This window comes from Alligator sinensis, unplaced genomic scaffold (genome assembly GCF_000455745.1).
Source record: "Alligator sinensis unplaced genomic scaffold, ASM45574v1 scaffold323_2, whole genome shotgun sequence".
Classification (NCBI taxonomy): domain Eukaryota; kingdom Metazoa; phylum Chordata; order Crocodylia; family Alligatoridae; genus Alligator; species Alligator sinensis.
The window spans coordinates 250,496-260,814 of record NW_005842392.1 but is presented as its reverse complement, the minus strand read 5'-3'; the positions used below and the strand labels follow the sequence as shown (position 1 = coordinate 260,814).

Below are 10,319 nucleotides of genomic sequence, written 5' to 3'. Positions count from 1 at the left end.
CAGAGGTGTTGGTAGTGATAAGCAATAAACAAATATCTCGAGTGCAATGGCATATTCTCCTGAGTGTGTGCGTGTGCACCAGTGCCATTAATGAAAATGAGAGCACTGTGGGGAGCTTCCAGGAGAGATTATATCTTTCTGTATAGGATAGGAGGAGAGGCTGTTTTAATCCACCTCCTATGAGTTCCACTGGGGGCTCTGTGCCTGAAACCATTGCAGAACCTGCACAGGAAGGTTTATTTCTTATGGACTTTTTGTTTGGAAAACCTTTGCCTTTCCTCCTTCAGTTCCAAAGAGGTTATCAGGTTGTTTAATGGAAGGGCTTTGTTTTTAGAAAGTAGAGTTTGCACTTCATTGCCTCGATTGCCTAGATTAGTTACTTTAGTTCCCATATCTCAGCCATGTCAAATTTGGAAAGGTGTTGCCTTTCTCCACCCCAAAATGAAGCCTTCTGGCTCTGAATAATGTGTGGGAACCTAGCATGAGGCATTGGGAGGTCATACTACATATAGGGGACAGCAAAGGAGAAGACACAAGGTGGGAAGTGAGTAGAAAATGAGTTGGGTATAAAGTATGCTCTGATCTGTATTTCACTCTGGTGACTTAGTGGAGAGCTGCCATTCTAAAAAAAAACCAGGTATGTTTGGGAAAGACCCAAGAAACTGGTCAAGCCAGGTTGGGGTCAAGTCTAGTGTTGAGCTCCAGAAGAAAGAAATAGAAGGGTGCATCTCTTTGCCTTGTGTTTTGCCCTAACAAAGTACCTAACTAACCAGTCGCCTCTGCAGAAGGAATTTGCTTCGTGCTTACCACTCACCACTGCAAATCCAGAGCTGTACTGACTAATGCCACCTTATCAATGGTGCTGCAAGAGAACAAACCACTGGTATGACCTAAAACATTCCTGTTCAAAGGCTGCAACCAAAACTGTCTTGCTCTTGCAAAATGCTGCAGCATCCCATCAGGAAGGAGAGTATTCTAAGGCATGTCTTATCCTTAGTGCCCAATCAGTGCCCTCCCAGTCTACGTATTTCTGTGGCAGGTCTCCTCCCAAAACAGCATCCCATCTTGGAGTCTGAGAAGTATCCATTTCTGGGCAGTTTCCTAGTAAAAAAAAAAAAAAAGTTACTATGGTTAAAAGTTCAGCTCAGATTTCTTTTTTTCCTGCAAGATAAGATATTCAGTCACTGACACTGCCCACTGGGAGAGGAATGGTGTCTTCTATGAAAAATAATTAATGGAGCTGCATGCTAGCTAGCTTTGTATTGTGCAAATACCAGGGGGATAACAGAGATCTAAACTCCAATGTAAGCAGAGTAACACAGAGAGTAGAAAACAGATTACTTAGCAAATTTACAAAGAGCAGAATAAATGCTCTGGTACAGCTGTTATTTCAGGCGCATTTTGGAGTGAACGTTCAAACAAACATTAAGCTGAAGGGACTTGGGGAAATCCTGGTTTCATGTCCAGGAAGCCTGAATCTGCAATAATTAAAGATCTTCCCTCCACCATGTTGCTTTTGTGTAATAGCTAAACAAAGCAGAGACCTTAGAAGTTGGGAGGGACACCGTCTCATCCACAAACCAGGGCCGCAGAACAACTGGTGGCCAGAAATGAAAAAGAAAAGAAAGCAGATTGAGTCTTGTTGTTTTGTCAGCTTTGTAATTAGTGTTTGTGCAGGAGGTAAGTCTCAGACGGAGAGTAGCAGGCAGGGTAACACAGGCAAAGACCATGGCATTATAAAAAAGAACAGCAATGCAGCTTCGCTGAGGGTGTGGGCATACAATACATTTGCTTTGGAGTATGCTGTTTATTCCAGAGAAAAAGTAGAGTGAACACACAATGCACAACATTTATTCTGGAGAAAATGCTGGTCCCTAGGGGACTTCTCTGAGGAAGCCTCAAGTAAATTTACTGTGGAAAAAGTTTCTCCAGTATACATCCTTATGCGTATACTATCACTTCACTTTGGGGTAGCTATGTGCTTATTGTATACCAGCTCCCCTCCAATCTAGTGGCCAAGTGTTATAATTGTGCCTGTTTTAGACAGCTTGGGACCTTCAAACAATTTGCCCACTCTTTGCTACAGAGTAAAATCCAAGTTAAACATATTGTGTGTTTGCACCCTGAGCGCTATCCTTCCCACCAATTCACAACTCTCGTCCCTTGGCATTACTATCAGTGCATTTCTCACCAAAGTATTACGTACGTGGCTCTAAAGCTTCATCGTAACAGATCTACCTTGCTTTCTGCAGGACTTTGGCAAATCCTTAAGTATTTCAGAGGGGTGTTGTTGTTCACAGAAAGTTAGTACTGTGATTGGCAGCAGTGCAGTAGCAAAGTCTGCATTATTTTTGTGGCAGTCCTAAAGTGCGCTTATGAAACACTTGGAAAGCCTCTTGTTAACGCTTACAGTGTAAAGCCAAAGCCTGAGTTGGTACTACTATTGGCAATGCTGGGAAAAGAGGAACAGAAATACTTTAGCTAATGACTGACCAATCGTGGTGATGTGAGCAAAGAATCCCCCTCATAGCCTTCCTCAGCCAGAAGAGTGGTGTCTACAGGATCTTGAAGAGTGGCGGGGAAAGCCCAAATGACAAAAATCCCACGCACCCCTACCCTTTTGCTATGATGCTTAGCTTATGATGCTTTTAACTGGCAGCCAGTCTCGTGGAGTGAAGGAGATGTTGAGGATGGAGAAAAAGAATGGTTACCTCCTTACTCCAAGAAAAAGAAATCCCTGTGCTAAATATAAATCCTAAAACATTGCTTCCTTAATTAGTGGGGCGGGATGCCATAGAAAGCCGTTGGGATTCCACCATTGCAACCGAGAGGAGGGTTAGCCACCCCCCACTCCCAGCTTCATCTTTTTGCTGCAATGTATTCCCCAGGAAAATACACTGCAGCAAAAGATGAAGCAGAGTTTCGTTTTCATTGAGAATCCTCTGCTCTCTCACCCTCAGTTCCAGCTAAGGTCACTTGAGTCTCCTATTTGAACTCCTGCAAGCCAGAAATAACAGCTTTTTTGGCCAGTCCATTGCTTTAACCACTAGATACCTGGTCTGTGTTTCTGCCCCACTCATTCATCATCATTACCGATTTGCTTACCTTTTGCATTGATGTATAGAGATTTCTTCCTGCTATACTCTCTGGAATTGCATTGGGAATATCATAATCTCTGGACTAGCATGGGGTGAAATGGTTGTTGATGAATTATCTTTGTGAAAGAAACCTTTGGATATCCTGCTGCCCTGGGAGCCTCTTAATTCACTGTTGGTGACTCACACGAATGCTTATGTAAGGGCTGATGTTAAACGTTGCATATTCCAACACAGATACAATAATTGTGTACAATCCCTGAGTTAGAAGTAAATCCTATTTCAGGTAATGCTAACATTAGTTTCCCCAATTTGGCTCTAAATCATCCAGTGTGCAACTGCTTCTTTTGTTCTTTTCAATTCTGTCCAGCTAACATTTCTCTCCTTTCCCCTAACCCCTACACAGCTCTTTCCCATTCTGAAGGCTAAACAATTAACTACAGTGTGGTTTCTGCTCTCTCCTACCCGCTCCCCCCTTCCTCCATGTGTTTTGCAGCCCATCCCAGACACAAGCCCCATGAAGCGCTCCATCTCCACATTGACACCACAGCGTCCGCACCCCATGCACCTGTACAACTATTCCTTGGAGCGCATGCCACCAGACCAGGTCCACCACCACCATCACCATCGCTGCCATCGACGGAAAGAAAAGAAGCAGAAGTCCATGGATAGGCCCTCCTACCACCTGGCTGATGGAGATGCGGGTAAGAGCTTTTCTAAGCCATCTTCTTTCATATACTCCATAGAACTGTACTGTGAGGATCATTTCTCTCTAACCCTCATCCATTCACATAACACAGGGTTTGGGAAGGGTATTTGATGGGGCTTTCCGCCAGGTTAATGACTAGTGGTGCCCAGGAGTGGGACTTACATTAAGTGCAGGAAGGAAGGGGCTCCATTTGAATGGGATCACTGTGGGGTACCCTAGACTTCTTGAAGGAAATTTGCTCTTAGTTGAGTATTTCTACTTCTGTCACAGCCTTAACCAATTACCTTGTTACAGTGGCCCAGCCAGGTGAGACTTCTTCCAGGGATAAGAAGCAGGAACGTGGCAGGTCCCAAGAGAGGAAGCAGCACTCCTCCTCTTCCTCTGAAAAACAACGCTTCTACTCCTGCGACCGCTATGGGAGCCGGGACCATTCTCAGCCCAAATCTGCCGATCATAGCCGACCCACCTCACCCAACGGGGGACCAGAACAAGGGCCTCACAGACAGGTGAGGAGACGCTTGGTGGGAGAAGGTCTGAGGTCTTCAAGGAAGGCCCCAGCTTGAAAAAAAAAAAGAAAGAAACCAAGCAGGGTTGGGAAATGGAGCCTTTACAATAAGCTTGCTGGTTCAGATCCAGTGCAGCAACTGAGAATTGTTGCCACCAGAGGACTTCCTCTGATGACCTCCTGCAAAATGTGTTTCTGGTCTTAGTCCAACTTATAGTGTGCCCATACCAGAGAAACCACCCTCATGATTGGCATTGTTGTTGACAGTCCATGGGTATGGACACACCTGTATTTGGAGCTGTTTCAAAAGGGCAGTAGCTGTTACATTCTAGTTGTTGGACATGTTACAAGTAAGGAATGACACACATATAGTAAAATTGCTCAAACTTTAACTGCCTTTTGGAAATGTTACACTTTTTGAAATGACTCTAAATATACATGGGTCCACATGGTGTGCAGAGTAGCCAAAGGCTAACTGAAGCCTCCAGACAGGCTTCCCTTCCAAGTGCTCATGGAGAAGTGGTCTCACCATATGAGAACTAAAGCTGGCCAGGAGGGCAGAAAGGGAAGTTTGCCCAACTCCCTTTCTTTATGCTGAGGCTGTTGTACAGACTAAGATTTTCAGTCTCTAGCATTTTTAACTGTGTTCCTATTGCTCCATTTTATATAGGGCTTTATGTCTACTTGGATGTTGCACAGTTGCACTAACCAAAGAAATCCCGAGCACTACAACCCCTACCACAAAGACACAATCTAGGACAGTTCAGCAAAGAGCAAATGAGTCCTGAGAGTCCAATCCTACCTCAGCTCCCCCTCACTGACTTCTACAGGGTTCCTTGGGTGTAAGTGATGGCAGGATTATATAAACTTGAAAAAGGAGAGTTCTCAGAGTGAAGGGAAAAATAACAGGATCAAAAAGAAAATTTATCTGAGGAACAGATGACTATGGGATAGGATAAGATACACCAAGGGAGCTCAAGAGATGCAGCTGAAAGTAGCTCCTGACATAGTATGATCTTTACAACTGGCAAACAGTTGTGGATGAGATGCACTTACAGAAATGTTCCAAAGCAAGTTGGAAGGGCACCTAGTGCCATCAGCATGTCAGCTGTACAGGAGAAGAAAATGAGATAAATCTTCCATTGTGGAACTGCTGCTTCTATCTGTTTCAGTTCTGTCCAGGCAGCATTTCTCTGCTTTCCCCCAGGTAAGGGAGGGAAGGGAAGGAAAACTAGACCAGAAATGGAAGCTGAGGGGGCTCAGCAGTTGCCAGATAGACTCTTAAGTGCATTTCAAAATAATGTCTATCCATTGCTCTGGAGGGGGAGAATGCTGCAGCCAGTCTGAGAAGTCTGCCTAAAGTTACAACCTGTCAGTGGAGCATGACTGACGGCTTGTCTTAGCTGGGCTGATTGGTACTGTCAGCTTCACAGCCATGCATCCCCACGGCAATGTCAGCTCTCAAAAACCGGATAGCTGAGATAAAGAGAGACTCATGCTCACTGTGTGGGTGAGAGCCTATGGAATAAAATAGGGAAGGCATAAAAAGGCATAATAACCTGTGCCACCCATTCAGGATTTCTCTTTTCCCTGATGTGTTTTCCACTCCTGGTCCCTATCAGGAAAATAGGTTATAGCCTCTGAAGCTGCATGTCAGCTCTAACACATGCTTAATGCCTTACCAGTGTTTACTACACTTCTTTGAAACACATTGCGATATCCAGGGAATGGACCACATGTTGTAAAATTATTGTACCTTTTTGGCTCTTTGGTTGAGTGTAATGTAAGTTTGATATCAGACAGATCCAGAAGTGCACCCTCTCCTAGGAGGGACCCAAACACAGTGATCCAACAGGTTTATTTCAGCTCCATCTCCTGAGCTCCCTCAGTGTATCTTAGCCTATCCCATAGTCATCTGTTCCTCAGATGAATTTTCTTTCTGATCCTGTTATTTTTCCTTTCACTCTGAGAACTCTCCTTTTTCAAGTTTACAAAAAAAGCTTCCCAGAAGTTAATAGTTTTTTCAGTAGTGAATTCAAGTTGCTCTTTATTAAGCCATTTGCACAAGTCCTCTAACATTTAGTTTGTCCATCATGTCTCTTTAAACACAAATACCTGAGATCATTTGGAGGAGGGAAGAAAGAAGCATCTTGTTTCAATGCCACATATTTTCTTAATACAAGATAGTATTGGAAAAAACTCTGTGCCCCCCAACTCCCTTCTGGTGAATTCAATCTTCATCAAAAATAATTACCGAGCTCCACTCCTGTGCTCCAGGCTCAGATCCTGTCAGTATTAATATGAACAGACAATCTTCAAGTTGATAGTTTGCAGAAATTGTCTCTGGGTGTCTTGACCCACCTTACTAGCTAGTTCCACAGTCCTGTCAGCAACAGAGAACTACTGTCCTTGGCCAGCCTCACCCTGATGCTTATTTCCCAGAATCACAACTAATGGTAATGGGGATTGATGAAACACATCTAGACTGGGAGACAAAGGACAGAGGTTGAGAGTTTGGGGTGCACAGCTTGAGACACCTTAAAAGGGGCCAGCTTTTCAGTGAGACCCAGGCACCTACCCCTTGAAAGACATCTCATGTTGGACACCCAGTATTGCTAGTCACTTTTGAAATTCTTGGCCTTAAGTTGTGTGTGAATAAGTATAGCCATTGAGGGGAGATGCATGGCAGAACTAAAGAGGAAGAGGAAGAAGGTGAAGAAAGAATACCAGAAGGCACAGCTTCTGTATACTAAAAGGTGCAAATCACAGGAAATATGGCATAACAAATACAAACTACATATGAAGCCACATCCAAGGTTGTCAGCAAACATAGCTCAACCATGTACTATGACTCCCTTACCCCTTACATACAAATATCTGCGAATGTTAAATTATTTATATATTTGGATTTCAGGGGGACAAAGAGAGAGACTTTTGACTTTTTAAAATGTTATTATACAAATATTAAAATATCTTCTATTACCATTAAGGTAGTACCATTACTACTCATATCTTCTACTACCATTAGATTCATCCTTGAATATGCATTAAAAAAATGCACAGAACAGAACGGGTATTTAAATAACCTGTTACTTTTATGTGGATGAAGAGCTTCAGTTCTTAAATAAACGGTGTCTCGATCAGATGGTTTTTTACAAAATCGGAAGTAAGCACATTCTCATAAAAGCACTCTTTAAGAAGCTCATGTACTTCCATATGATGTTACAAATAGAAACACCAGCACAAGGACTTGGCTCTAATATAACTGGGTTGACTTCCACAGAATTACTCACTTTTAATAAGAACAAGATCTGGCCAAGAATGGAGACATTTATGTTGCTATATAACCTGAGACCCAAAATCAAATATAAAACTATTGGAAAGTAACAGACTCTAAGTTTTGCCCCTTAAATTTCCCCTTGTAAAGAATAAAGCTGGTCAAAACAGTTTTCATTTATTCCCACCCCCCCAAAAGTGGCTATTTTAATTCTACAGAAATTTTCACGGAACTACCTACAAAACAAAACGTATTGTTTATTGAGAACACAGAATCAGAAGCTTGATACTTTCCATTCCTGAGAACCTGAAACACTGTGAAATTATGAACAATTTTTCATTTTTTGTATGAACCTTGTACAAAAAATCAAAACTGAGTGTTTGACCTGCTCCATTTAATAGCTCAGGTAAGGGGCATGTAAAGACTATGTACAGTGTGTATGCCTTTCCTCTGGACAGTGTCCCTTTCTGTTGGAGCCGTCTTCTAGTTTGCGTCCTACTAATGCTCTGACTCTTTCTGTTCTAACTTACCGCTCACAGTATTTTGGTTTTCTAGCTCTTTACATTTCTGTTTTAACTGCTTCTTTACAACCTCCTTCCCCTGACTGTGCTTGTCTAAACTCTCTCTTTTTCGTTTTTCTTTCCTCTTGTGACTTGTCACTCCCTCCTGTCGCTTGTCCTTCTGTTTTATACCCACGTGCCTTTGTGTCTGTCTGGTGTTTCCTTTTTTATTTTTGATTTGCTTTGTTCCAATTTTCATGTAGGGTAGTGGTTCAGTTAATGGGAGCCCCTTGATGTCAACATCTGGTGCTAGCACCCCGTGCCGTGGTCGGAGGCAGCTCCCGCAGACTCCATTGACCCCTCGCCCCAGCATCACTTACAAGACCGCTAACTCCTCGCCCGTGCACTTCACCAGTTTCCAAACCGGCCTGCCCACTTTCTCCCCGGGACGCCTGAGCCGTGGCTTGTCTGAGCACAATGCATTACTGCGTGGGGACTCCCAGAACCACTCACACACCATGGTGGCTCGCATCGGTTCTGACCCTTACCTTGGACACCGAGATGATAGTGACAGTCCATACCGTGTTGTTCCAGAGGACACACTCACCTTTGAGGAGGCTGTCGCAACCAATTCAGGAAGGTCCTCAAGGACTTCTTACGTCTCGTCCTTGACTTCCCAGTCTCACCAAATCCGCAGGGTTCCCAATGGCTACCACTACACATTGGGCCTCAACACAGGCCCTGGGACAGGCTCCAGAGGACACAGCTATTACCATGAAGCTGATGAGGATGACTGGTGCTAGCATAAAGGCAAAACCATTGCAGGTGTGTGCTTTTAAAATTGATGAGTTTTATCATCTGGCAGTCTGTACACTCAGACATGCATGGTACCCAGGGCTGGGGAGTGAGGAAGCAACCCCCAGAAGGAAAATCCCACTGCAAGAAGTGTGTCTGTGCCCAAACCTGACACTGTCTGAGACACTCATTCAGCCTCTCTCTCTCCTTTTTCTTTTGCACTAGACAAATTAATAAATAATGAAAGATCGTTATTTGGGGAAGATGGGGGTAGAGAGAGCATTCTCTTTCTCTCTCTCTCTCTCTTTTCCCTCTCTCTGTCTCACCTACCTACTGCCTTGTCTAACATAATGACATGCACCAGATGCCAAATCTGAAAATTATGTGAAAAGCTGAGAGAGAGGAGGTCTGAACCCTGCCAACAGAAAAAAAGGACTGTTGATCCTTTTCAAGATTGGGGTAGCTTCTGCTGGGCCTTTTTTTTTCCTGTCAGGGTGGGCATTGGGGATGAGAATTGACAGTCATGTACAAAATCACATCTGTATTTTATCTTGTTCAAATGATAAGAAGGAAGTGATCTACCTAAGAAACTGAGAGAGGAGAAACACACATCTGAACAGAGGACAATCTTTTCAAGACTTGATGTTCAATAACAGCAATTGTTTTCAATGGAGCCAGTAACAAACCTTCAAGCTGACAAAGCACTCCGTCGCCTGTGACTCTCTGGTGTAACACTCTTCTGTGTGGATTTATTTTATTTTACTTGCCATTTTGGGTCCTTCACATTGACATACGATAAAGCCACAGAGAGCTACTTTGTAAGGACTGTTTCCTTGCTGCTGGTACTTTTATTTCTGTTCCTCTTGTCAACTGCAACACACCCTCACTGTTTTGTCTTGTTTACAATATAAGCTTGATTTAGCAAAAAAGTAAAAAAAAAAAAAAAAAAGAAAAAAAAAAGAATAAAACGTGTAGGGTTGGAAAGGAGAAATGTAATTGGTTTTATATCAAGCTATTAGATAGAACTTTAAATTTTCATTGTGTGCATTTTTGTAAATTGTACAGTAAAAAAGGAAACAAAAAAGAAAAAAAATACTCTTTATGTAGAAAATTAGTCCTATTGTCATTCCAGGTCCCACTGTTTCTATTGAATGCTCCAGTTGTTCACTACTAAGTGCCTAACCTTTGAAATCTCTCACAGCGACGATGCAACCTCTTGCTTCAACGCATCAGAACTTGGGGAAGAAAGTTGGGGGGAGGTGAAAGGAGGAGAGCCTGGAAGAGTTGTTTATCTCAGATAATCTACTGTGCATATGATACCACTTATATGTTTAATGGACAGTGTTTTCAAGTAGCCAGGTTGGAAAATTACCGGGGGGAGTAAGGGGTGAAAACATTTTTAAAATAATTTTATTGCTGGGATGGGAGGGGAATAATA

General features: G+C 43.0%; 1 protein-coding gene across 1 annotated transcript in view; it reads left to right on the top strand.

The window, feature by feature from the left end:
* Window positions 1-9,043, top strand: part of CACNA1B (calcium voltage-gated channel subunit alpha1 B) — a gene marked incomplete at its 5' end in the record, with an annotated part of 468,581 nt that extends 459,538 nt beyond the window's left edge. Inside the window, 3 exons of the mRNA XM_025211184.1 lie at window positions 3,592-3,799; window positions 4,099-4,310; window positions 8,350-9,043. Coding sequence (XP_025066969.1) covers window positions 3,592-3,799; window positions 4,099-4,310; window positions 8,350-8,889 — 960 coding nt within the window. The remainder of the gene's footprint in view (window positions 1-3,591; window positions 3,800-4,098; window positions 4,311-8,349) is intronic.
* Window positions 9,044-10,319: the final 1,276 nt, after the last annotated feature.